Source organism: Indicator indicator, chromosome 42 (genome assembly GCF_027791375.1).
Source record: "Indicator indicator isolate 239-I01 chromosome 42, UM_Iind_1.1, whole genome shotgun sequence".
Lineage (NCBI taxonomy): Eukaryota > Metazoa > Chordata > Aves > Piciformes > Indicatoridae > Indicator > Indicator indicator.
In genome coordinates, this window is record NC_072051.1 from 507,652 (window position 1) to 534,450 (window position 26,799).

General features: G+C 63.8%; 1 protein-coding gene across 1 annotated transcript; it reads left to right on the forward strand.

The window, feature by feature from the left end:
- Positions 1–26,187, forward strand: CARMIL2 (capping protein regulator and myosin 1 linker 2). The gene is given in 40 exon segments (XM_054397180.1): positions 1–40; positions 1,188–1,279; positions 1,403–1,453; positions 1,683–1,742; positions 2,894–3,015; positions 3,731–3,828; positions 4,484–4,554; positions 5,123–5,196; positions 6,391–6,466; positions 6,542–6,630; positions 8,280–8,374; positions 8,688–8,774; positions 8,988–9,097; positions 9,517–9,594; positions 10,305–10,381; positions 10,474–10,578; positions 10,827–10,896; positions 11,036–11,117; positions 12,484–12,580; positions 12,878–12,935; positions 13,417–13,586; positions 14,285–14,353; positions 14,974–15,067; positions 15,145–15,240; positions 15,771–15,899; positions 16,863–16,976; positions 17,117–17,286; positions 17,868–17,955; positions 18,716–18,832; positions 19,272–19,338; positions 20,241–20,812; positions 22,472–22,575; positions 22,999–23,404; positions 23,694–23,813; positions 23,989–24,025; positions 24,186–24,254; positions 24,470–24,775; positions 24,937–25,044; positions 25,322–25,423; positions 26,012–26,187. Coding segments are annotated over 40 exon segments (4,746 nt in total).
- The last annotated feature ends 612 nt before the right edge of the window (positions 26,188–26,799 follow it).

Sequence of the window (26,799 nt, forward strand, 5' to 3'; positions counted from 1 at the left end):
ATGGCCGTGCCCCCCGACGGCGTCCCCGCCGAGCTGCAAGGTAAGCGGTGCCCGCGTGCAGAGCGCTGGCACGGGGCCTACCTGGCCTTGCTTTGCCCTCTGGGGTTGGCAGAGCCGCTCTGGGGGTCCCTATTGAGGAACCAGCTCGGGGCGGGTCTGCGCGGGGTCTGAGACACGCAGGCTGTTCCTGACCCCCAGCGCTCATTGCTGCAGGACCGCCCCAGCGCCAAAAGCATCTCCCCAGGGACCTGCTCCCCACCCTTCCTGCTGCCTCCTGCAGCCTGCTGCTGCTCTCCCCCGTGGCCCTGGGGTCCCCTGGCCAAGTGGAGGTCCCGGGAAGCTCCCTGGGGAGCCACCAGCCCTAGGCTTGCCCCAGCTCCCCAGCAGCGTGGGGGACGTGGAGCTGCTGCTGCTCCCAGCCCTGCCTTGCTCCAAGTGTGAAAGGCTGCGGTGGTCCCAGGCTGCTGCAGCCTCCCCAGCCCCACCGAGGCCCTCAGAGGGGCAGGAAGTAGCCGCGGCCCCACAGCTCCAGGTGCTGGCTGTGCCAGAGTGGGTCCCTGGGGACACGTGGCTGGAGCCACTGGAGCCCTGGGGCTCGGTGTGGCTGTGAGAAGCTGGTGTGTGTGGGCAGGGAGGGGCAGCTGAGGGCTGGGAAGAGATGCTGCAGGCAGAGCTGATGCTGCAGGCAGATCTGATGCTCAGGGGTGATGCTGGTGCTACTACACGATGGCTGGGAGCCACTGGTGTGCAAACATGAGGAGGTTGGCACTCACCACCACCTGTCTGGGTCAGGAACTGGAGCGCTCCAAAACCACACAAAGGCAGAAGAGGTCCCTGGCTGCAGTGTGGGGAGGAGTGCCACCTTGCACCCCAGTGGTACATTTGGGAAGAAGGAAGAGGAGCCAGGATCCTCCTGTAGCTCCATGCCAGATCCATGCCAGCATGGCAGCACAAACCAGTGCCCCCAGAGCCCTGTGGCTGGCTGGGGGGAGGTGGCTCCAGCACCTGAGCAGCAAACGAGAGCCAGCGCTGGTGAAGAGGCTCACGGCTTGGAGAGCAGCCAGGGGCTGACCATCAGGTGTGGGCAGAGAGGGCCTGCTTGGGTGGGGCTGGTGTGCCCCAGGGCAGCACAGCAGGCAGGACAGGAGCCTTCAGCCCCCCCACCTCAGCAGAGATGTTCTTTCCAGAGGCCATCACTGCCTTGCTAGGCACAAAGAAGGTCCTGCTGGTGATGAGTGTCCAGCTGCAGGTGAAGTCCAAGTATGAAGACTACATCTTGGTACGTGCAGAGCCCAGCCTGCTGCCCGCTCTGCCAGCTGCCCCCCAGGCAGCCCTGTGGGGGCCAGGGGTGGCTGCCGTGTCACCCCAGCCCCCCCTCACACCCCTGCCCACTTGTGCCTAGGTGCTGACGCCCTGGCGAGCCTACGTGCTGCCAGTGACAATGCCAGTGAGGGTGAGTGCTGGGCACCCTGTGCCATGGCAGAGCCCCACGGCTCGGCTGCCTGGGACGCTGGGGTGGCTGACCCGGGGCTCACCTGGGCCCCCAGGAGAAGGAGGACGAGGTGAAGAGGAGGGGCTGGATGAAGGCTGCAGGGCATGGCCAGGCACTGACTGAAGCATGGGGGAAGGGAGCTGGGGTCCACCTGGGGTCCCCTTCTCCATCATCATCTCCTCACCCACAGGTTCGCAGCAGCTTCAGCTTCCTGGAGGTGAGGGAGCTGACAGTGCGAGAGCCCAGCCTGGTGAGTGGCACCAACACCCGGGGCAAACCCAGCCTAGGCACCCCCCACCCTGTGCCCACCTCCCTCCCAGAGTCCACCGTGGGGGCTGGGGGTGCCCTGGGCCCTGGCTTTGGACTGAAGGTCACCAGGGATGCCTGTGGGAGCTCCTCAGGGGGTAACCTCTCTGCCCCTCCAGTGACCTCAGGGACTTCACCTGGGGGCTCGGCACAGGGAGGCACCCGCGGGGGCCGGGGGGTGGTGCTGGTGGCACCTGCTGCTCGGCAGGGACAAGGTGACAGTAGCTTGCTGGCTTACTGAGGAGCAGCCAGGGTTAGCAGGAGGGTGTTTGAAACCCAACTGATCCTCTTAGGAAGCCGCCTGAGGGGCGGAGGCAGCAGGTGGGGACTGCAGGAGAGGGGCAAGGGGGTGCCCAGGGGACGAGGGGACAAGGGGGGCAAGGGGATGCCCTGGCCTGCAAGTGTTAGCTAAAGCAGGGCTGTGCTCCTCCTTAACCCCTTCTCTGTCCCCTGCTCATCAAAGCACCATCAGCGATGCTGCCCCTGGCATCTAACCAGGGCTCCTGCTGCCCAGGGGTACTGTGTGGCTGAGAAATCAGGGGGGCTGTGAGCCCATGGTGGAGGTGAAGGAGGCATCTGGCTGGGAGATGAAAGCCCACAAAAGGGTTGTTGATGTGCAGGCAGGGTGCAGGCAGGGCTCAGCAGGGTCCCTGTGCTGGCAGCAGGTGACTGCCACCCCCCCTGCCATGGCCCAGCCAGCGGTGGGGAGCTCAGGAGCCTGTTGCCATGGGATTGATTGGATTGGACTGGATTTGTGCTGGAAGCATCCAAAAGCTCAAAGAGCCTCCAAACCCGAGGAGATCAAGAGAGGGAGGAGAGCTCTATCCTGCAGCTGCAGCTGCTGCAGGCACAGGCAAGAGCTCTGCTCACCCCCCACCACTGTGGGCAACCTCTGCACCTGCTCAGCCTGAGCTCTGGGGAGGTTTTGTGCCTCCTTCTGGCACCTCCAGATCTCTTTCCGGGCTCTCATCCTCACCCTTGCTGCTGGGGGTCTTCAGGCAGGAGCTGATGGCTGTCACCAGGCATGGCTGGGGGTGTGGGGACGCTTCCTGCTGCCAGCTGGCTCAGGCATCTCCCACCCTTTGCCTGCTGCAGGTTGTGATAGGCACAGAGGCAGCCTCCTATGCCCTGCGGTTCCTGGCCTTCCACGACCTGCAGCAGGTCATCACCCACATCACCACTGCTCTCAAGAAGGTCTTCCCAGACTCCTCCCCTGGGTAAGGCTCCCCTGCTCCTCAGGGCTACTTGTGGAACTACCAGAGCAAGGCCTTTGCTCAGAAAGACCTCAGGTATCGTAGTGGCCTCGGAGATCATCTACTGCAACCTCCTGCCATGGGCAGGGACAGCTCTCAGCCAGACTCAGCTGCTCCAGACCTCCTCCAGCCTGGCCTGGAACACCTCCAGACAGGAGGCAGCCACAGCCTCCCTGGGCAGCCTGTGCCAGAGTCTCACCTCCCTCACACTGAACAACTTCTTCCTCAGCTCCACTCCAACCCTGTTCTGCCTCAGCTCCAAACCATTCCCCCTTGGCCTGGCTCCAGACCCCCTCAGCAAAAGTTCCTCTGCAGCCTTCCTGCAGGATCCCTTCAGGTCCTGGCAGGCAGCTCTGAGGTCCCCCTGGAGGCTGCACACCCCCAGCTCCTTCAGCCTGTGCTCCCAGCAGAGCTGCTCCAGCCCTTGGAGCATCTTTGTGGCCTCCTCTGGCCTCACTCCACAGCTCTGTGTCCTCCTTCTGCTGGGGACAGCAGCTGGGGGGAGGTCACAACCAGAGCTGTGTCACAGGGGGCACTGGTGGAGGCCAGACCCTGCTCCCTGAGCTCCTCAGGAAGAGCATTTCTGGCCAGCCTGCCCACAAGGGTTGTGGCTGAGCATGATGTGTGAGGATGCTCTTCTCCCAGCCCCCTGCCACACACCCCTCTGGTCCTTCCCCAGGACACTGCTGCAAAAGTCCCCTCCCAACCTGTATGAGAGGCTCCAGCAGGTGATAGACTCACTGGAGGAGATGCTGCAGAGCAGCCCTGGGCCCTGTGGTAAGCTCTGTCCCCAACCTACATCCCCCTCAGGTAGGACCAGCAGGGTTGGGGCACCCTGAAGACCACCAGTGCCCAGCACCCATCAGCACTGGCTCTGCTGGCAGCCCCCAGCTCCACTGGCAGGGCACAGGGCACCTGTGGTGGCTCGGGTCAGAAGGAGCCCTGCTGGGGGGATCTGCTCCCCACCAGTCCACCGTAGCCTGAGGAGCAGCAGCAGCTTTGAGGGGATGTAGGTCCTCAGAAAGGGGCAGGATGCCCACCCAGTGCCCACCCATGGGGACAGGCAGCTGTGGTTGCTTCCACCTCACACAGCCTCGCTGCAGGGCCAAGGGCTTGGTCTTGGGCTGGATTGGGACAGCTCCATTGTCATCACCCAGAGCTCCTCATGGGTCAGGCAGGGCAAGCAGTAGCCCTCTGAGCTGTGTGGTCACCCCTGGCCTGCAGCAGCCCACGTAGGGCACTCTGACCCCTTCAAGGAGGGAAGCAAGAGCCCTCATGTCCCTTTTGAGATCCCCTCCAGCCCTCTCTTGCCTCCTGCTCTCCCCAGAGGTGTTCTGCATGTCCCTGGGGGAGGCCTGGCACCCAGCCTGCCCTGAGGCCTGTCACCAAACCTGTCCTGAGGCCTGGCACCCAGCCTGCCCTCTCCTTGCAGGAGGCTTCTCGGAGACCTACGCTGCTCTGTGTGACTACAACGGCTTCACCTGCCGCGAGGAGATCCAGTGGGTGAGCTGGGCAGGGGCAATGCCAGCCTGCTGCCTGGTGGGCAGGGAAGCCCATGGGGGCCTCCACTCCAGACAGCAGCCCCAGAGGGTTGCTAGAGCTGGGACACCCTCGAGCTGGGAGCTGCAGGTCTGCCTGGATTGAGCCCCTGCTGCTCCCTGAATGGTGGAATCAGAGTGCAGGTGGGGAGGAGATGCCTTGGTCCAGGCTGTTTCCCAGACTGCCACATCAGTGGCATCTGGGGTCTTGTTGGATGCCCCTGGCAGATCAGAACCCACAGCAGGCCTGGCTGTACCTCTCTTCCTGTGGGCACTGACTCCCTCCTCTCCCCACACCTGCTCCCAGCAGCCCAAGGGTCCCTTTGGCTTCTTCTGGGCAGTCCCTGCAGAAGCTGTCAGGGACCCAGCAAGCCCCCAGCGTGGGACATGTGCCCAGCCAGCCACAGCACCAGGGGAGGCTTGAGGCCTGGGGTTCACCAGGGCAGGGTCCTGGAGGGCTCAGCTCCCTCCAGCAGTGCAAGGCACCCAAGCCCTCCCCAGAAGCTCATCCATGTGTCCATCCCTCTGGGCAGGACGTGGACAACATCTACCACAGCCAGGACTGCCGAGAGTTCAACCTGCTGGACTTCAGCCACCTGGAGAGCAGGTGAGTGCTGGCCAGGCCAGCAGCAGCCTGCCCAAGCAGGGCTGACCCAGCACTCCTCTTGCCTTTGCACCAGCCCCCAAGAGCCCATCTCATGGGGTGGTGGTCCCAGGAGGCCAGGCAAGCACCACTGTGAGCTCAGGCTGTGCCCAGAGCTGTCCCTATGGGGCTTAGCCTGATGAAGCTGGAGCAAGGGCTCAGTTCTTGTGGAGGGCTGGGGCATGGTGAGTCCAGCTCTGCTCTGCCACCTCTGGAGACCAGAGTCCAGTTCTGGGCTCCCCAGTTCAAGAGGGACAGGGAACTGCTGGAGAGAGCCCAGGGGAGGCTGCAAAGCTGCTGAGGGACCTGGAGCAGCTCTGTGAGGAGCAAAGGCTGAGAGCCCTGGGGCTGAGAGCCTGTGGAAGAGCAGCCCCAGAGGGGAGCTGAGCAATGCTCAGCAAGAGCTGAAGGAGCTGTGGGGGGCAAGAGGCTGGGGCCAAGCTCTGCTGAGTGGTGCCCAGGGACAAGCCAAGGGGCAGAGGGCACAAACTGGCAGCCAGGAGGTTCCATCTGAGCAGGAGGAGAAAGTTGTTTGTTGTGAGGGTGCTGGAGGCCTGGAGCAGGCTGCCCAGAGAGGTTGTGGAGTGTCCTTGTGTGGAGAGCTTCCAACCCCCCCTGGGCATTGTGCTCCTGGGCAAGCTGCTGTGGGTGCCCTGCTGGAGCAGGGGGCTTGGGCTGGGTGAGCTTCAGAGGTCCCTTCCAACCACCACCATGCTGGGCTGTGTGAGTTCTGGGCTGAGCATTTTGGGGAGCAGAGCACCTGTGTTCAGCTGGCCTAGAAGAGGACAGATTTAGAGCTGTCCTTGGGCTGGGCAGCCCAGCAGAAGCTTTTCCCACCAGAGCAGAACTGAGCTCAGCATAAAGCATGCAGGGAGCAGCTGCTGTGCACAAGTGTGCAGAAGTTTGGAGTCGCTCTGGTTTGCCTGAGAGAGTGCATTCAGGGGGGCTTTAAACTCTTGGACCTCCACCTTGTTCCTTTGAGTGGTGTCTTGGGGCATCCAGAGTTGGGTGTCTTGGGGCACTCTGAAGCTTGGTGTCTTGGGGCACCCAGAGTTGGGTGTCTTGGGGCACTCTGAAGCTTGGCATCTTGGAGCATCAATGTGGGACCAGACTCAGCCCAAGCTGGCTCCTGTCACCCTTGTCCTTGTCACCATGCAGGGATGTGGCGCTGAGTGTTGCTGCCCTGTCCTTCAACCTGTGGTTCACCAAACTCTCCTGCAAGGACTTCAGGCTGGTGAGTAGTGGTGCAGCTGTGCTGGGCACATCAGAGGGGGATGGGACTCTAGAGAGGTCTTCTCTCCTCTGGCAGACCCAGGAGGTGTTGGAGCAGCTGCTCTACATGCTCAGCAAGTCGGTGGCGCTGGAGGAGCTGGCACTGGAGAGCAGCGGCCTGAAGGCGTAAGGGAAGGGTGGGCTGGGGGCTGTGAGGGGCTGGTGTCTGTACTGGGTTGGGGGCTGTGATGGGCTGGGAGCTGTGAGGGGCGGGGGTCTGTACTGGGTTGGGGGCTGTGAGGGGCTGGGGTCTGTATTGGGCTGGGGTCTGTGCTGGGCTGGGGTCTGTACTGGGCTGGGGGCTGTGCTGGGCTGGGGTCTGTACTGGGCTGGGGGCTGTGATGGGCTGGGGTCTGTACTGGGCTGGGGGCTGTGATGGGCTGGGGGCTGTGAGGGGCTGGGGGCTGTACTGGGCTGGGGGCTGTGATGTGCTGGGGGCTGTGATGGGCTGGGTTCTGTGATGGGCTGGGGTCTGTGATGGGCTGGGGTCTGTACTGGGCTGGGGTCTGTGATGGGATGAGGCTGTGCTGGGCTGGGGGCTGTGATGGGCTGGGGTCTGTGAGGGGCTTGGGGCTGTGAGAGGCTGGGGTCTGTGATGGGATGAGGGCTGTGCTGGGCTGGGGTCTGTGATGGGCTGGGGTCTGTGAGGGGCTGGGGTCTGTGAGGGATGAGGGCTGTGATGGGATGAGGGCTGTGCTGGGCTGGGGTCTGTGATGGGCTGGGGGCTGTGAGGGGCTGGGGGCTGTGATGGGATGAGGTCTGTGATGGGATGAGGTCTGTGGTAGGCTGGGGGCTGTGATGGGCTGGGGTCTGTGATGGGATGAGGGCTGTGCGGGGCTGGGGTCTGTGAGGGGCTGGGGTCTGTGATGGGCTGGGGGCTGTGAGAGGCTGGGGGCTGTGATGGGATGAGGTCTGTGATGGGATGAGGGCTGTGGTGGGCTGGGGTCTGTGAGGGGCTGGGGTCTGTGATGGGATGAGAGCTGTGGTGGGCTGGGGTCTGTGATGGGCTGGGGTCTGTGAGAGGTTGGGGTCTGTGATGGGATGAGGGCTGTGATGGGCTGGGGTCTGTGAGGGGCTGGGGGCTGTGATGGGGTGGGGGCTGTGAGAGGCTGGGGGCTGTGATGGGATGAGGTCTGTGATGGGATGAGGGCTGTGGTGGGCTGGGGTCTGTGATGGGCTGGGGGCTGTGCTGGGCTGGGGGCTGTGATGGGCTGGGGGCTGTGATGGGATGAGGGCTGTGGTGGGCTGGGGTCTGTGAGAGGCTGGGGTCTGTGATGGGATGAGGGCTGTGACGGACTGGGGTCTGTGATGGGCTTGGGGCTGGGGGCTGTGAGGGGCTGGGGGCTGTGATGGGATGAGGGCTGTGATGGGCTGGGGGCTGTGATGGGCTTGGGGCTGTGATGGGATGAGGGCTGTGATGGGATGAGGGCTGTGATGGGCTGGGGTCTGTGATGGGATGAGGGCCTGGCAGCCCTCAGGTGCATGGAGCTGGGGGCTCCCTGGGCCCATGTGCCAGGGGGGTGGTGATGCCCCCTCCCCACCACAGCATGCAGCTCCCTGGGAGCAGGGGTTCCCTGCAGCCTGAACATCAGCTACTGGGCACTGCTGGTTGGGCTCCTGGAGATGCTCTGCTTGCTCCTCATGGCTCTCCAGATGGAGGCAGCTCTGCTACAAGCAGGAGCTGGGGACAAAGCCCCAGAAGGCTGTGGGCTTGGTGGGCATGGCTGCAGGAGGTGAGCTGTGCCTGGCTCAGGGGGTGACCCTTCTCTCCACAGGGACTTTGCTCAGAGGATGGCCCAGGTGCTCAGCAGCCATCCTGACTCTGTCCTGCACACCATCAACCTTGCTGGCAACCAGCTGGAGGACAGAGGTACCAAGCTCTGGGCCAGCACCAGTCAGGCACTGGCAGAGGCTGCCCAGGGAGGTGGTGGAGTCCCCACCCCTGGAGGTGTTACAGAACCTCTGGCCATGGCACTTGGGGCCATGGTTTGGTGGCCATGGTGGGGGTTGGGTTGATGCTGGACTGGATGATCTCAGAGAGCTTTTCCAACCCAAACCACTCTGTGACACACACAGGAAAAGCACTGCCCAGCTCCAGATGCCAGAGCTGTGGTTCAGGGTGGGCTGGACAGCTGCTGGCACAGCCACTGGCAGCCACTCAGGGCTCTCTGCTCCTTCCTCAGGGCTCATTGCCTTCAGCCGCCACCTGGAGAAGAGTCCCAAGGGTCTGCAGAGCCTCAGCTTGGCCAGGACAATGCCCACAGCCAAAGGTACTGCCCCAGTGCCACAGGGAGGCTGGGCACAGCAGCACCTGGGGCCAGACTGGCACCAGAGGGGTGGCTGGAGGGGCTGCAGGGACCCCTGGGGAGGGCATCCTTAAGGGTGTGACATCCTGCTGCTCCAGCTGTGGGAAAGTGCCCCTGCAGGGGACTGCCTGAGGCAGGGGACCACAGACACCCATCTGTGCCCCTTTCCTCGGGCAGGGATGAGCACCCTCTGCAAGGCCCTGGCAGAGAACAGAGCCACCAGATCCTCCCTGCAACACCTGGACCTCTCTGGAAACCCTGGCAGCCTGGCAGGGGAGGACATCACTGTGAGTGGCACCAATCACACCTGGGCTGGGGGTGACACCCCTGTAAGTGGCGTCACTGTGAGTGGCATCACCATGAGTGCCACCCCTGTGAGTGGCATCACAGCTGGGCTGTGGTGGGTGGCACCACCCAGGTGCTGTCCCCAGCCTGCTTTGCGTGGCTCTGTTCTGCCAGGGCCTGTGCAGCCCCTCAGGGATGGGGACGTCGTGGCTGGGACACCTCCCTGCCTGCCTGGGAGCAGCTCCCAGGGTGAGGGCAAGGCTGGATCCCAGCAGGCAGCAGCCTGGGGCTGGCCCCCTCTGTGCAGGGTTGGTCCCAGTGCTTAGTGGGAGGGAGGAGGCCATGAGCTGGGGTTTGGGGCTTCAGGGTGCTGGGGGGCTCAGGCTCCTGGGTGAAGCTGCTGAGCCCTCTCTGCCTGCAGAACCTGCAGAGCCTCCTCCACCAGTGCCATTCGCTGTCCCACCTCAGCCTGGCTGGCACAGACTGTGCCCTGGATGCTGTGAGTACCCACACAGGGGGGCCCAGCCCTCAGCCCCCCTCCCAGAGCCATGTCATGGTGCTGGGGGGTGTGGGGCAGCAGGAGCCTCCCAATGATGCCACAGAATTGTTTTGGTTGGAAGAGACCTTCCAGACCATGGAGTCCAAGCCTTATCCAGCACTGCCCCAGGGCACCACCAACCCATGGCCCTCAGCACCACAGCTCCAGGGCTTTGAAACCCCTCCAGGGATGGAGACTCCACCACTGCCCTGGGCAGCCTGGGCCAGGCCTGGACAATCCTTCTGGGGAAGAAATTGTTCCTCATGGCCAACCTAAGCCTCCCCTGGGGCTACTTGAGGACATTTCTCATCCTGTCACTTGTTCCTTGGGAGAGGAGATCAACCCCACCTCACTGCAGCCTCCTCTCAGGAGCTGTAGAGAGCAATGAGGTCTCCCTCAGCCTCCTCTTCTCCACACCAAACCCCCCCAGCTCCCTCAGCTGCTCCTCCCCAGCCCTCTTCTCCAGACCCTTCCCCAGCTTGGTTGCTCTTTTCTGGACCTGCTCTGTGCCCACTGCCAGGGGCTGGGCTGGGGGCACTCAGAGAGCCCCAGCATGGTGCAGAGCTCCTCAGCACCCCCAGAGTTGGTCCCTCACCATCACCCACCCATGCCCAGGGGCTGCAGCACCAGCTAGGTGCTGCTCACCATGACTTGTGTGCCCACCCCTGCAGCTCTTTGATGCCCTGCTCCATGGGTGCCACACCAGCCTTGTCCACCTGGACCTCTCCAGAAATGTCTACTCCCACAGGTGAGGCCCTGGCAGGGTGGCACCCAGAGGGGTGGCTGGTGCTGGGGGGCAGATGATGCCAGCATCATCTGGGTGCTGTCCATCGTTTTCAGGAGGGTGAAAGCCATCTCCCCTGGCATCAAGGAGTTCTTCAGGCAGGCCTGTGCCCTCAGACATGTCTCCCTGGCAGGTACCAAGCTGCCAGCAGATGCTGTGAGGTGAGGTGGGGCTGGGAGCCCACCACTGGAGGTGGGTGTGGGGTCAGCATGGGCTGGGGAGGGACCTGGCTCAGGGCTCTGCACATTGAAGAGTTGAGAGGGCTGCTGGGGAGGGGGATGGCAGAGCTCTGGGCAGGATGTCTTCTCCAGCACCCTGCCCCCGCTACCTGGGCCACTGGGAGGAGCCCCTGGCAGGTGCTGGTGGCACCATGGCTCTCACCAATGGGTGGCTTTGGTGACTCTTCCAGGGCACTGCTGCAAGGGCTGGCAGACAACAGCCACATCAGTGACCTGTGCCTGGACCTCAGCAGCTGTGAGGTGAGGGCCCAGCCCCCACGGGATAGCTCTATGGCAGCAGCTGAGGGAAGCTCCACCATGGCGCTAGGGTGACCCTCCCGGGGGCAAGACCTCAGCTGCAGGGCTTCCCTTGTGCTGATGTCTTCCTGTTTCTTCCCAGCTGAGGTCAGCAGGGGCCCAAGTCATCCAGGACCTCATCCCTGACACCAGCTCCATCAGCAGCCTGGACTTGTCTGACAATGGTAGGTTGCTTCCTCCTCTGCTGGGAGCAGATCTCCTCCCCCTGCAGGCCCATGGCTGCTTGCTCTGCCAAGCTCACAGGAGGCCCCAGAGACCCTGGGCAGGGTCTGCCCCTCATCATCAGACTGCACTTGTCCTGCACTTCTCACCTGCCAGAGCCCCTCAGCAGCAGGAGCTGCAGCACCACAGGCTGCGTCTTGTGGGGATGGAGGCTCTGCACAGCCAGCAGTGGGCTCCTGCCTGGCCAGGAGGCTTCCTCCTCACCCCCAGGCCAGCCAGTCCTGCAGCTCCCCACCTGTGCTCTTCTGCCTCTGCCATGTCCTTCTGGACAGACCCCTGCCAGAGCTGCAGCCCATGGTGGGCAGTGCTGCTGGCCCTTGCCTGGCCCTTCCTTCAGAGACCATCTCCAGCACGGGGTGTGGGGTGACCTCTTCAGCCCCTCCTGCCTTGGGACACTCTGAGGTGCTCTCAGCCTGCTACCTCTGGCTTTGAAGAACTGCAAGGTTCTCCCTGGACTGAAACTCTTCCCACCTCTCTGCAGGGATTCACAATTCTGCTGCTAACCTTTGTCCTGCCATGGCCTCCAGAGCCATGGGCAAGCAACCCAAGTTATCAATCACCTCTGCCTGCTCTTAATTTCACCTCAGAGGCCCCAAACCTCAAAGCTGCCTTGCTAAGATACCCCAGCAGAGCACACAGCTCTTAGCAGCCAGCTGATGTGGTTTGGAGTCTTCCAGGAACCTATTCAGGAGCACCACCAGAAGCTCACCCTCTTGCCCCACATTCCCAGCCAGCCTTGGCCAGCCTTGGCCAGCCCAGCAGAGCAGCTCAGAGCAGGAGGGCCATGCCCTGGGAAGGTCACTGTGTGTCTTGCCCTTGGCTGGAAGAGCAGCTGGGTGGGCAGATCCCTGTCCTGTGGTCCCATATGTCCCTGGGAAGATAGAATGTGAGGATGAGGCCACAGGCAGCTGCCTGCAGGCTGTGAAAGCTTCTCCCACCCTGCCCATGGTGGTGGTAGGGTGAGGGAGGACACAGCCCTGTAGGGTGGCAGAAAGCAGGAACCATCTGCAGCTCCATAGGTGCTCCCCATGGCTCAGCACAGCCTTGGCAGCCCCAGCAGCAGGAGTGCCCAGAGCAGGAGCTCCTTCCCTGGGACCACCCCTCGGGGACCTCAGCTCTGCAAATGCCTTCAGTCCCCTTGGAGGAGCTGTGAAGAGGAGAAAAATGCTCAGGAGATGCCCTCAGCATCTCTCCACCACCCCATGGTGGCAGCTTAGTGGTTGGACAGGTTTCCTGTGAGTGACCAGCGTGGTGCCACCTCTGTGGGCAGCTTGGAGCATGCTGCTGGGTGTCTGCCTTCTCTCGCAGGCCTTGACCCTGACATGGTGACCTTGGTGCTCTCCATCGGCAGGAGCAAGTCCATTCGCCACGTCTCTCTGGGCAGGAACTTCAACATCAAACCCAAGTGAGTGCCAAGCCACAGCAGCCAGGCCAGCAGCAGTCCTGGCACCATGCACCCACTGCAGCTCTCTCCCCATCCGACCCCATGGGCTTCTTGAGAACGCCAGGGGTTGCCCATCCTGCCTGCTCCAACCCAGCCTGGGGTAGGACCGTCCCCTGCTCCTGGCACACTCCCTGTGGACCTGCAGGGACAGGTCCCAGCCTCAGGCAAAGGCAGGAGAGAGGATGGAGCTTTGCCAGGTGGCCCCAGGGGGGCATGAGGAGAACACTTGCGTCACCCCCACCACTGCCTCTCCCACAGGGAGGGGCTGCTGGATGTCCTGCACCGCATCGTCCAGCTCACCCAGGAGGACGACTGCGTAAGTCCAGCTTGACCTCAACCACTCCAACATCTCACCCATGCCCTTGCCCACCCTCCAGCACCACCGTGCAGCCTGGGTGCCACCCAGCTCCCACCCAGCCCGGGCTGGGAGCAAAGCTCCCTCCCACTGCTCTCCTCCTGCTGTTCTTCTCCTCCATCTGAAGCAGAGAGGCAGGCAGGAGCCTCTTCCTGGACATCTGGGGAAGCAGAAGCTGTGCTGGTAGAGGCTCCCAGGAGATGCTTGGTGTGCCCTGGCTGCAGCCCAGCTTGCTCAGCCTGCTCCATTCCTCCTCGCCCCGTGCCAGGCTGTGAGCAGGGCCCAGGCTGGGGCCCAGGCACCCTCAGCTCCCCTGCTCCTCGCGGTGCAGCAGGACCTGGGCTGCCCAAAGCAGCCCTGCGAGGAGGGGAGGGAGGCTGTGTCTGCTGGGTGCCACCTCTGAAGCCCCCTGGCCAGCTGAGCCCTGCCTGTGCCCTCGCAGCCCCTGCAGTCGCTGTCAGTGGCGGACTCGCGGCTGCGGCTGGGCACCGCGGTGCTGCTAAGCACCCTGGGCAGCAGCGGCCTCAGCACCCTGGACATCAGCGGCAACGCCATGGGCGACACCGGCGCCAAGATGCTGGCCAAGGCCCTGCAGACCAACACAAAGCTCAGGTAGCAGCAGCCCTATGGTGCCCTCTGAGTGCCCTTCTCACCCTGCGCCCAGGGGCCTCGGTACCGCGGTCTTGGTTGTGATGCTGATGCCAGCAGGGGAGGCTCATTGTGCCCCTGGTGCCCACGGATGTGGCCCTGGGTCTGTTGAGTCTGGAGAGGAGAAAGCTGAGAGGGGATCTGAGCTACGTCTGTAAATATCTGAGGGGTGGGATCCAAGAAGAAGGGGCCAGGGTGTGTTCAGTGGTGCCCAGGGGCAGGACAAGGGGCAGAGGGCACAAACTGGAGCCCAGGAAGCTGCAGGAGGACCTTGCAGTCATTGCCCTCACACCACTCTGCCAGCAGTTCCTAACACACCAGTCTGGGGCCACGTTGTGCCAACAAAGGCAGGCCACGGGCGTCTGGAAGGGATGGGGAAGGGTGTTCCAGCCAGAGGTGCTGCTGTGGTGGACACTGGGATGGTGCCTGACCATGTTCCCCCCTGCCCTCCAGGCACCCACAAGCTTCCCAGCTCCTTGCAAAGCCCAAGTTCAGGTTTTGAATGTTGAGGTTCAGGTTTTGAATGTTGAGGTTCAGGGTTTTGTCCCCATTTCTGAGCTTTTAGGTGCCTTAGGCTTCCTCTTCCTGGCACCTGGTGGGTGGGCACCCACCTTAGGGCTGGGTGGGTGCTGGCAGGGCTCATTTTGTCCTTCTCTTTGCAGGACTGTGGTGTGGGACAGGAACAACACAACAGCCCATGGCCTTCTGGAGGTGGCTCAGGCTTTGGAAAAGTAAGGAGGAGCAGCCTGGGCCTCCTGGTTGGCCACCACCATGCAAAAGATGGCACCAGGATGCCCTCATCTGCAGGGCTTCCTGTTCCCTGGAAGCAGTAGGTTCATCCCACAATTGCATACAGGTCCTGAGGGACTTTTTGGTCCATGGCTTGGGCCTCACAGCCATGAAAGCCAGCTGGCACCCTCTGGGTGATGTCACCTTCATTACTGACCTCAGGCTCTCCCCTGGGCTTTGCAACCCAACCCAGCACAGCCCTTGTCACCCTGTGGCCACAGTGGGCATCTGATGCTCATGGAAGAAGGGGAGAAGCTGTCCACCTGCCAGGCACACCAGCAGGTCTGGGTTCTGGCCATGCAGGTTCTCTGGAGGTCTGAGGACCAAAGGGTTGATTGGAGAGCCTGTGTGGGTGGCTGCTACCACCCCATCAGTGTTTGCTGCCAGCCAAAGCTGGGCCAGGCCCACCTCCAGGGCTGGCCCTTGAAGCAGTGTTTGGGCTGCTGTGGGCCAGTCCCTGCAGTGATGTTCATGATGACTGTGGGGAGAAGCCCCATGGGGCTGAGCCCCTGCAGGCTGACAAGGGCCCAGCAGCCCCCACTCAGCCCACACTGCCCCGCAGGAACTACAGCCTGAGGTCCATGCCCCTGCCCATCAGCGACCTGGCACAGGCGTTCCGCAGCCACCCCCAGAGAACCGAGGAGGCTGTGCACAAGGTGGGCAAGGGACACGGGCAGGGGGCACAAGGGCCAGGTGCCACCAACCCTTGGGCACTCACAGTCTCCTGCTGCAGCTCCAGGCCTGCCTGGCGAGGAACCAGCTGCAGCGCATGGTGCCCACCCAGACCTTCCTCCTGCAGCAGGGCATCCTCACCTCCTCCTCCTCACAGGTCTGTGCTTCCCTTGGCACCCTGGGGCTGCCCTTCCCTGCCCAAACCAATCCCGGGTGGCTCGGCTGAGCTCTTGCAAGCAGCACCAATCCCTTTTCACCCTTCCTGAGGGCAGAACAGAGCTCCAGGACTGGTTTGATGGCCATGGGGTCTGAGGCTGAGAGTTGGCCTCGATGTTCTTGGAGGCTACTTCCAGCTGAAGCACTTCTTTGATTCCATGAATCCCAAGGGATGAGAGTGGGGCCAGGCAGAGAGGAGATCCCTGAGGAGCCCTCCTGCTTCCATCCATGGCTTGCTGAGTGTGCAGCCCTGGGACATCTCCCTACCATGCACAGCATGTTGCCAGCTCCCTGGGCATGCTCAGCAGCAGGACCTTAGCAGGATGCTAGACAGGGATGCGTGGGGGGAAACCGTCCCCTGCCTGTGCCCCACGTCCCATCGAGCAGCACTGGCACACCCTTCTCCAGGCAAGCCCCAGAAAGGGGGGATTTGGCAGTGCTGTGTGTGTGACACAGCCTCTCCTGCTGCAGATGGTGAACGAGGTCTGCCTGAGCCTGCAGAAGCAGCTGGACACGCTCAGTACCTGCCCGGGCCAGGAGGTGGAGGTGGACATCCTGAGTGCCCAGGAGGCCATCGGCAATGCCAACCTCGCCGTCAGCGTGAGTCCAGCATGTGGGGAGCCCCTCAAGCTGCCTGGCTTCAGCTGGGGGTGCAGGAGGTCACTGATTAGTTAATGAGATAATGAGCTGGCAGTCAGGGACACCGGCAGGGCATTGATTAGTTAATGACTTAATGAACTGGCAACTGGGGGCAGCGCAGCCTTCACCCCAGCCAGTGATGCACCAAGACCTGCAGAATGGGCAACAGCAGCCACAAGTTCCCCAATCCCTTCTAGACCCAGGCCCAAACCGTTCTCCATCCCCTCCTGCACAGGGGGCAGGGGAGTTGGCAGTGCCCCCTTCCTGTGCAGGAGCACCCCCAGCTCCTGCAGCCCTCCTTGGCAGAGCTGGGTTGCTCCAGCTTGGAGCACAGCCTGCAACCCACAGGTGCCCACGCTGGGGAGAAACCAGCATGTCCCTCCTTGGGGAACCCTCATCCCACCCTGACACCATGAGGGCGCTCCAGCAGCCCAAGATGAAGGTCACCACATTGGCTGGGCAGCTCCTGGCACTGCCAGCCATGGTGCCATCGTTCTGGTCCCTCCTCTCTCTCCCCACCACACATCCTCCTCCTTCTGCACCTCCTTTCAAAACACTTCCTTCTTTGTCCCTAATTCATGGCCCCTCTGGGCACTTAACCAGCTGAGATGGCCTGTGCCATCTCAGGATGGTGGTAGTGGAAAGGTGGTGAAGATGGGAAAGAATCTCCCCTGATGTTTGCAGCAGCATAAAGAAGGAGGGTCAGTGGGTGGTGGAGAGCGGCTGGGGTCCAGCTTGAAGTACCACAAGGGGCCAGGATGCCCAACCTGGGCCCAGTAAAGCCAGAAGGTTACTGGGTGTCCCCAGCTGATGCAAGTGATGCTCTTCCATGGGGCAGCCATGGCTGCTGGCTGTGCATGGCAGGAGGGAAGGCCAGGCTGAGGTGCCATGGGATGATCCATGCCAGCTCTCTTCTCGTGGCAGGTCCTGCCCCTTTTGTACGAGGCAGGAAGCAGCCCCTACCAGAGCAGCAAGCTGCAGCACAGGCTGCAGTCCTTCGCAGAGGAAGCATCTCAGATCTGTGCCAGGGAGATCCAGGTGGGCACCTATGGGGAGCTGCTGGCAGCAGGAGATGCTGGTTGTCCTCATCCTGAGGATCAGGGCCATGATGTCTCCTGGAAGCCATGTGAGGCTGGCAGGAAAGGCCCCAGATCTGCCCTTCGCTGCCCACGCTGCAGGCGGTCTCGCAGGAGGTGCTGAAGGCGGCGCAGGGCCTGTGCCCGGCCCTGGTGCACAGGAGTGGGGTCAGGGAGCAGCTGCTCAACGCCATGGCACAGCATAGCCACCTCCAGCAACACCTCAGCACTCTCCTGGACCAGATGGTCACCGACGTCCTCAGCAAGCTGAAGTGGGTGACCTGCCCTTCCTCCTTGTCTCTTAGGGGCTCTCTCTTGGGGCCAGATGAGGACCCCGGGAGGTCCCTCCCAAGGCGAGGGTGGGGCCCTGGGTCCTGCTGCTGAGTTGTCCCAGCCATGCCTTTGCTTCCTGCTTGGATCCACTTTGGATGTGTCCCTAGTGGGAGGTGTCCCTGCCCACGGCAGGGGATTTGGCCTAGATGCCCAACGCCAGCACAAGGGGCAGTGCTGGAAGCTGAGGCAGAGGAAGTTCCGTGGAAACAGGAGGAAAAATTATTTCCCTGTGAGAGTGGCAGAGCCCTGGCACAGGCTGCCCAGGGGGTTGTGGAGTCTCCCTCTCTGGAGGTATTCAAACCCTGCCTGGGTGAGTTCCTGTGTGATCTGCTCTAGGTGACCCTGCTCTGGCAGGGGGGGTTGGACTGGATGATCTCTCGAGGTCCCTTCCAGCCCCTAACATTCTGTGATTCTATGACCTCTAAGGTCCCTCCCAGCCATTGTATGATTCTAGGGAGCTGGAAAGTCCCTTGGGGTGACATTCCTGGTGCTGGCCCTGACCACCTCTCTCTGCTCCCAGTGAAATCAAACTGTCTGTCACTGCTGCTGTGGCTGACTGCATTGTGGATGTTGTGCTGGGAGACCTGACCACAGCCCAGTGCAAACTGGTGAGCACTGGGGGCTGCCAGCATCTCTGGGACAGGGGTGTGGGATAGAGATGCAGGGCTGAGGTGAGAGCTGGGTGCACACGGCTGAAATGTGGGGTGGGGATGCAAGGTTGAGGATGCAGGGCTGAGGTGAGGGCTGGGGATGCAGGGCTGAGGTGAGGGCTGGGGATGCAGGGCTGAGGATGCAGGGCTGAGGTGAGGGCTAGGTACACAGGGCTGAAATTTGGGGTGGGGATGCAAGGCTGAGGATGCAGGGCTGAGGTTGAGGGCTGGGGATCCAGGGCTGAGGAAGCAGGGCTGAGGTGAGGGCTGGGGATGCAGGGCTGAAATGTGGGATGGGGATTCAGGGCTGAGATGTGGGATGGGCATCTGGGTCCCCCAGCATTGGCCAGGCATCAGCCAGAGCCACAAGTAGAGATGTGCTGCCTGGGACGCAGGACAGTTCCCAGCCAGGCTGTCCTGCCAGGTAATCCCCTGCCGGTGCGCTCACGGCAGCATTAGCGTCCTGGGAAGGGGTAGCGGCGGGGTGGTGGCGTGCCTGGGTGCCGGGGTGCCACCGGGGGTGCCGCCAGGGGTGCAGGGGGGTTGCCGGCGAGCGCAGCGGGCCGGGCGCGGCGGGCCGGGAGCAGGGCAGCTGCGGCGGGGCCGGCGGGCGGCTAATCAGAGCCTAAATCCGCTCGCAAATCCCAGCCGCGGGTCGGAGCGGGCAGCGCCGCCGGCAGCCCTCGGGACCGCTCCAGCGCTTCCTTAATGGTTCCAGGGCGAGAGCCTCGCCAAGCAGGGGTTCGACCTCCCGCTGCCGCCACCGGAGCCGGCTGAGGACGATGCCACGGCACAGCCCAGGGGCAGGAGCCCTCCGGACCTCGCCGTGGAGGAGGTAGGGGCTGGCCGCGCCGTGCGGTGCCCGCGCCGTAGCCGCCTTTATCCTCCTTACCGGCTGATGCCAGGCTTAACGCCACGGCCTCCCCTGGCACACGCACCCCCAGCACCCCTCCACGAGCCACCGCTAAGGCAATTAGTGCTGGGCGATGGCAGCGTCACCCTGCCCAGCCTGCTGCCCGCTCCGCTGGCACCTGTGGGCTCTCCTTGGGGTGGCCCAAAGCCTGGGTCATTGCTCCAGGACCTGGGATGCAGCATGGCCGGGAAGCATCCGACCCGGCACCACGGGTGGTTTGGGTGCCAGAGCGAGATGAAGGGGTGCAGCCCTGAGGGTCTGGGGCTGATGTGCCATCGCTGGGCAAAGCCTGGCTGGCTCCAGCTGTAGCAGAGTGCCAGCCATGGGTGCCCAGGCTGCCCCCGTCCCTCTGTGCCTGCAGCACAAGATGGCCCTGCGGAGGAGGAACAAGCACTGCAGGAACGTCCGGCCCACACCAGCACTGAGAAGTAAGGTTGCCCTTTGCCACGGCTGGGTGGGTGCTGTGCCACCTCCCCTGGGGTAGGGGGAAGATGGGCAGAGCCCTCCTTGATGCAGTGCCTGGCAGTGCCCCTCCAGAGAGCCTCTCCCAGTGCTGGCCTCACCTTGAGCTTGCTTTGGTGCTGGTTTTGGGGGGACAATTGGCTCCTCCCCACGCAGCCAGGCAGGGGTAGGAGGTTTGTCCATCCCAGGGACCACCCCAAGTATGGGCATCACTGGGGACCTGCCACAGGGAAGGAGATGTTGCCCATGGGTGCTCCTGGTGCTGAGCTGCCTCAGCACTGGTGCTGCCCCACAGAGCCCTGCATGCCTGAGAAGACGGGCAGGAGACAGGAGGCAGTGAGCAGCTGGTGGGTGGCTTCTGCTCTTTGGGGCTTTGGCTGTGATGGGTACTTGGCTTTGGGTGAAGCAGCCCTTGTGCCCCAGTGCCTGGCACCCAGGTGTTCCCAGGGGACCCCTGATGTCCCTGAACTCAGCACCAGCCCAGCCTGTGGTGTCCCTGATCCCAGCAGCACCCTGACCCTGATGTCCCTGAGCCTAGCAGCACTCTGACCCTGATGTCCCTAAGCCCAGCAGCACCTGATCCTTGATGTCCCCAAGCCCAGCAGCAAGCCTGGCCCCTGACAGCTCTAATCCCCACAGCACCCTGACCCTTGATGTCCCCAAGCTCAACACCATCCTGACCCCCATCCAGTGGTTATCTGGGGGGTGAGGATCTTCTTGCAGAGCACACAGGGGGGGTACATTTCTGGGTGCTGCTCACTGGGCCAGCACCGGCAGAGCTGTGCCATACAGCTGCTGCTTGCTGCAGATCTCAGCGCTTCTTGCAGGTGCTTGGCTCTGCCCCTGCCCCAGCCTCCCTCCCTCCCAGCCCCTCCCCACAGCACCCCACGCCCTGGCACACCTCTGGGGCGCAGGGCAAGCTCTGTCCCCGCGGCAGCCCCCCGGCAGGCTGTTGGTGGCCGCGGCCGCCGTCCCCTCCCCGCAGCGTGACACAGGCGACGCAGGCGGCGCCACTGACCTGCCGTGAGCGTGGGGGAAGGTGACGCCGGTGGCAGCGATGATGATGATGATGGTGATGATGATGATGATGATGATGGTGATGGGAAGGCCTGGCAAGATTGGGTGCCAGCTGGGGCCCTCTCGCCCCTCGTAGGTGTGTCGGAGCTGGAGGCGGCGGCGGGGGGGGACGGCAGCGGGCTGCAGGCGGAGCGGGCACCGCGGGCACCACCGTGGCACAGCCTGGCCGCCCCGCCGGCACACCCTGGCCCCGCCGCCACAAAGGATGCGGAGCCTGCGAGCGGCTCCCTCCCCGCCGCGCAGCCTGCCGCCGCCGGAGCGCTGCCCATGGACCTGCCGACCGCCGGCCAGAAGCTGGAGCACTGCACCAAAGCCAGGCCCAGGCCCAACCGCCGCCACCGGCAGCCGCCCAGCAAGCCCAATGTGAGAGGGGCCGGTGGGGGGTGGCTGTGCGGGGGGCTGGGGTCCGTTCGCCCTTTTCCCGGCCGGCCGGGGCTTACCCAGCCGGTGCGGGCTGCCTGCGGGGCTGCGCGAGGCTGCGGCTGCTTCCTTCTCCTGCATCCCTGCTGCTGCTGGAGCTTTCTCCTGGGAACTGGGGGGGAAGGCTTCAAGGATGGGCAGGGGGACGGAGGGGGGTGATGGGAACTATCCAGCCCCCTCCCTGCTGCAGATGCCAGGCACGGGGGTGTGATGGGTAGGCAGAGGGGGATGAAACCCCCACAGGGCTTAGGTGCCAGGGGTTGGCACAGTCGACCATGGCTCTAGCTGCCCCTCTCTCCCTGCCCTCAACCTGCTCCCCCCACCAGGCAAACCCTACCCACGCCGAAGTGCCAGTGGCCACCACAGCTCCTTGTGGTGCTGGTAGGGCTTTGCTTGGACATGGGGGAGTGGGAGTTGGGGGTGTTTGCTCCCCCCTCACCCTGCTCCCCCAAAAGGGCAAGCAGCCCCCACAGCTCCCTCCCAAAGGAGAAGTAACTTTCGGGTGCTGTTGGTGGAGAGTCTGTCTCCACCACTGTCCTCAGAGCTGGATCCTGCTGGCATCACCTTTTGCCCACACCAGCAGGATACAGCTGGATCCTTCGCCCACTGGGGAGCCCTGGCTGGCACAGATGTGCTGGTGCTCATCCTCAGGCCGTGGTGGCACTAGCCCTGCTGTGGCAGTGGAGGAGAAGCAGGAGCCCTTCCCTGTGGGTAGGGTGGGTGCTGGAGGCTGGCAGGGGCCAGGCTGGGCCTGGGGACCATCCCCATGGGACACCTCTCTGGATGGGCAAGCCTGGCACCCAGGGTTGGCTAAGACCTGGGCTTTGATGGATGCAATGTGACAGGGAGAGGCAGTCTTGGATGGCTGGAATGGCTCCTGGATGGCGTCAAGCCAGCTGTAATGAAAAGTGGTTATGGATTGAAATGCCACCACTGCTGGGCAGCCACCTCCCCCATTGGCAGGAGGGCACCGAGTAGGTGCTGGGGCGAGGAAGGCTTGGCCATGGCATGGGCTGCTGTGGGGACAAAGGGGATGGCCTTCACCCAGGCTGTGGTAACACCCCAGAGTTGGACTTGAGGATCTGCAGATGCATGTCCATGGAGGGCACCCCCTGCATAACCCACCAGGAGTGTGGGTGGCCCTTCCCTGGGGCCCAGCCAGAGGAGGTGTCCCCACCAAAGGCTTCTCCCCTGGCACAGCTGGGGGTGGAGACCTGGCCCAGCTCTAGGAGGGCTTGGGCAGGGTTTGTCATTGTGTCACCAGCGCCAGAAGGGCCAGAAGCACCTACCTGTGCCTAACACACAGATGCCAGATCCCAGCCACCGTGCTGGGGAAGCCAGCAGCACCCAGGTGTGGCACCCAGTGAGGTGCAGTGGGCTGGCAGGAGCTTGGGGGGGGCACAGGGATGTGGCAGGCTCAGAGCTGGGGGGCAGCTGGTAATACCACCTCTGCCTTTTGTGCCAAGTCACACAGCGAAGTGGGGCTGCCAGCACCCTTCCTGCATGGGCACCCACTTGTAGAGGCACGAGTGCAGGTGGCACGTGGGCACGTGGAGGGGCATCCCTGCCCTGTGCCAGGCTGATGGCCAGGCTTGCTCGCAGGTGCAACCTGTGGCCTCTGAGAACAGTGAGGACAGGAGCATCACCCGTGTGGACGAGGGGCTGGAGGACTTCTTTGCCAAGAGGCTCATCACAGAGCAGCCACCGTAAGACCAATGGGGTGCCCAGGGCTCCACACGCACCCAGCACCCTGGCACCACTCCCCAACCCCCTTGCGCCCTCACCTGCCCTGCTGGTCCCAGTGCCAAAGGGCAGCTGGGAGACACCTCCAAGACCGGCAGGAGAGGGCTGGGACCCAGCTGTGGGGTGCAGGATGTGGCCAACACCCCACCCCCCCAAGCCCAGGGAGGGTCTGTTGGGTCTGCAGGGTCTGCCCCTCAGCAGGGATGCAACAGGGCAGCACCCGCGGGGGTCCCACGCTGGGAGCAGTCTCCCTTGCTGGGACAAAATCCTCTCTCGAGTGGGGTGTCCGGGGTCAGGATCCATCCCTTTGGGGTGAACGGGGGGGAGCAAAAGTGACCCTGGGACCCTCGGCAGCCCAGAGCTGACTTTGCTTCCTCTCTCCCCAGCCCCACGGCTCCGGAGCCCTGCGCAGGGTCGGTCCCTCTGGCCCCCTCCAGCTCTCGCACCCTCAAGAAGAAAATTGGGAATTTTTTTGCCTTCAAGAAGCCCAAATCCAGCCGGGGCTCGAGGAGTGAGAAGGAGCCCGAGGCTGGCCCCGCCGGCCCCAGGAGCAGGCGCTCGATGCTCAGTGACATTTTACGAGCCCCCAGCAGGGCGGGCGAGGGGGGCAAGCCCCTGAGTAAATCGGAGGAGGGGGGGCTCGCTGCCGAGCCCCCGGCAGAGCCTGAGCACTGCCACACCCCCGACTCTGCCCGCAGGATCCGGCCCAAGTACTCGCGGGAGGGCAAATCCCAGTCCCTCATCCTGCTGCCCGGCGAGGACGAGGACGCCCTGGGGGCCAGGCAGGACAAGGTTGGTGCTGGCACCGGCCTCGGTGAGCTCAAAGGGCTCCAAGGTCTCTTCCAATCTTCACAGGTCTGTGCTTGGCACCAAGCCACCACCCCTGGCCCTTTTGCTGGGCTCTTCCCGTGGGTGCTGGCGGTGGGGGTCAGCCAAGGCATCCTGGGGGGCGGGGGCGTGGGGACATGAGAGTGAGGGCTGGGGACAGCCGAGCTGGGTGGGGGCATGGCTGGGGCCGGGTACCCCGCGGGCAGGCAGGTGGGTGCCGTGCCCCTGGCAGGGCTGTGTGTGTGCCCCCCAGAAGAGGCAGCTGGAGAGGAGCGCCGGGGAGCTGCCCAGCTCCTTCGAGCAGCGCATGCAGGTCGTGCTGCACCGCATCGGCGTCACCAAGGGCCCGGCCCCCGACAGCAAGAGGCAGCAGGTGGGCAGTGGCACCGCTCTGGGGACACATCCTGCACCCAAAGGGTGGGTGGAGGGGGCGGGTCCGAGGGATGAGGACATGCAGCCATCCCCTGCAGTCAGCCCGGAGGAGCCTGGCAGTCCCTGAGGGTGCTGCCAGCCCGCGCCCTCCTCACCAGGCTTCTCTCCCCTTGCAGAGCAAAGACAACGAGATCAAGAAGGCAGGCTCCGATGGTGAGGGGCTGCAGCCTCCCCAACCCCCCAGCTGGGCACCTGGGGGGTGGCACGGGCAGGTCTCCTTGGGCTGCCAGCCGTGGGTGCCACCCCTCACCGGGGGTTGGTGGCATGGGACAGGCTCCAGGGTGCTGATGCTGGCCGGGGGTTGTGCTTGCAGGGGACATCGTGGACAGCTCCGCAGACTCCCCCCCGTCCCTGAAGGCTCGCACGCATTCTGTGTCCACAGGTGGGTGTTGGACGGGCCTCACACCAGCCCCCATGGGCACTGGGCTGGGGGCAGGGTCCCACCCCCGAGACGGTGCCCTGCACCCGTGGCTGCCCGACCCTGGCAAATGCTGGATGAAATCTCAGCCGCTTGCCCAGTCCCTGGGGTGGCTGCGGGCTGGGTGCCAGTGCCATCCTTGCCAGGCAGCCCCCAGCTCTGTTCTGCCTTCCCCACAGACGCTCCCTTCCGCAGCGCGGGCACTGCCATGGAGCCTGGCCCCGGCCCGGCCGAGCCCCGGCCGGCCTGGAGGGCCCTGGGGCGGTCGCTGCCAGCTGAGCCGCAGGGCAGCAGCTCCATCCAGCTGCGGCACTCCTGCACCCTGGCCGAGCCCAGCGTGCTGCCCGAGGCCGGGGCCCGGCAGGGCTGGAGCAGTAGCTTGCCACGGCTGGGCAGGAGCGTGCCAGTGACTGTGCCACGGAGGGTCAGCCACAGCGGGGAGCCGGGGCCTGGCAGCCCCCTGCCCACACCACCCACCGCTGAAGGTAGGGATGTGTGCGCTGCCAGCAGCATGCCCCCTGCTGGCTTGTCCCTGGAGCCCCCTGGGCACGGGGAGCAGTGGGGACCCAGGCACTGCTGGTGGGCTGCTGGGAGGTTGGAGGGCAGCAGGGTTCCCACTGGCAGCTCCTCCCTGCTGCTGTTGCAGAGAACCATCTGATGCCACGGCTGGGGGCACCGCGGGGCACCAGCCGCAGAGCAGTGTCTGTGCATGAGGAGCAGCTCAGGGAGCCCGAGGGCCCAGCACAGCTGGCAGGTAAGTAGGGGCTGGAGTGGGAACCCCAAACCCCCGTACCCAGTGCTGGAGGAAGCAGGACAGGGCACGGTGGCATCTCACAGATGTGGTGGCATCAGGTGCGGACAGCGGTGGTTCCTGCCACGGCTGGTGGGTGACTACCTGTGGTGCTGGGTGCTGGATGATGGCAGCACTACACCAGGAAGCTCCCAGGGACGACCTGGCATTGGGCTGAGCTCTAGCAGCAGGAGGCAGGTGGCCATGCCTCACCTTAGAGGGGGCTGCGTTGTTTCCCCAGCAGGCACCATGCCCCTGCACCTGCAGCGCTCACCTGTGCTCAGGCAGAGAGCCCTCCAAGAGCCAGGGGACCAGCCCAGGCCAACCTCCTTGGATGCTGCAGGTGAGATGTGGTGGTGCCCTCCCTGTGGGTGTGCAAGGTCACCCTGAGCTCACTCCAGTACCATGGTTGAGACCTCCCCTGCAGTGCTGAAGCAGCTCAGGAGCCCTCAGCACAGACAGGGACCTGTTGGAGCAGGGCCAGAGGAGGCCACAGCAGTGCTGGCAGGGCTGGAAGCCCTCTGCTGTGAGGCCAGGCTGAGAGAGTTGGGCTTGGGCAGCCTGGAGAGGAGAAGGCTCCAGGGACACCTTCTTGCAGTGCTGGAAGGGACTCTGAGAAAGCTGTGGACAGAGTTTGGAGCAGGGCCACTTGTGCCAGGCCAAGGGGTGATGATTTGAACTGAAAGAGGGAGATTGAGAGTGGAGAGAAGGGAGAAATGTTTGACCCTGAGGGTGGGGAGAGCCTGGCCCAGGCTGCCCAGAGAGGTGGGAGCTGCCCCCTGGCTGGCACCACTGCAGGTCAGGTTGGTCGTGGCTGTGAGCAGCCTGCTCTGGCTGGGGCTGTCCCTGCTGGCTGCAGGGGGGTTGGACTGGGTGGCCTTTGGAGGTCCCTTCTGACCCAACCCACTCTATGATTCCATGACCTCTGCAGGCACCACACCCCAGGACTGGTCCCATGCTGGGCCAGAGGAGCTGCAGGCTGGAGCAGGTACCACGGACAAGTGGCTGCAAGGCCTGGCACAGGCTGTGGCCACTGCACAGGACTCAGCAGCCGTAGACCAAAGACTCCCAGTGCCGGTCCAGGGGAAGCCAACCCTGGGCCCTTGAGGCCCCTGCATGCCCCTGCCACAGCTCCCAGTCCAGCCCTGCCGGTGCCCACACTGCGCCGGGGCATGGGCAGCAGCCACCGGGCACCTCCACTTCCTGCTGGGCTGGCATCAACCATAGCATCACCTACTTTTCACCATGGGCACAGCTTGGGCCACCAGCATTGCCTGGAGGGCACAGACCCCAAGGAGGGTACAGATGCCTGGGGATCATGCCAGAGCCCTCAGGCTGCCCTGGAGCCCTTGGGCTGCACCAGCCCCAGACTGCCCTGGAGCCCTGGGCTGCAGGCAGCTGTCGACTGCGAAGTGCTACCAGCTCCCCAGCACCTCTCCAGCTCCTCGCCCACCTGGGGGGGTCCTGCTGTCTCCAGCCCCTCCAGGAGCCAGGCTTCCCTCGGCAGGCCCAAGGCCCCGCAGCACGCTTCAGCCTGCAGCAGCCTCCAGCCTTCCCCTCCCGCAGCAGCCTGCCCCCAGCGGCTTCCTCGCACCGCAGCTCCTCACACCGCTGGTGACAACAGGAAGGCTTCTCCCGGTGGTGGCTTTTCCCCACCCCCTCCTTTTCTGTTCGTTCGTTCGTTTTTTTTTTTTCATACAGAAGCTGTGTATTTAAAAA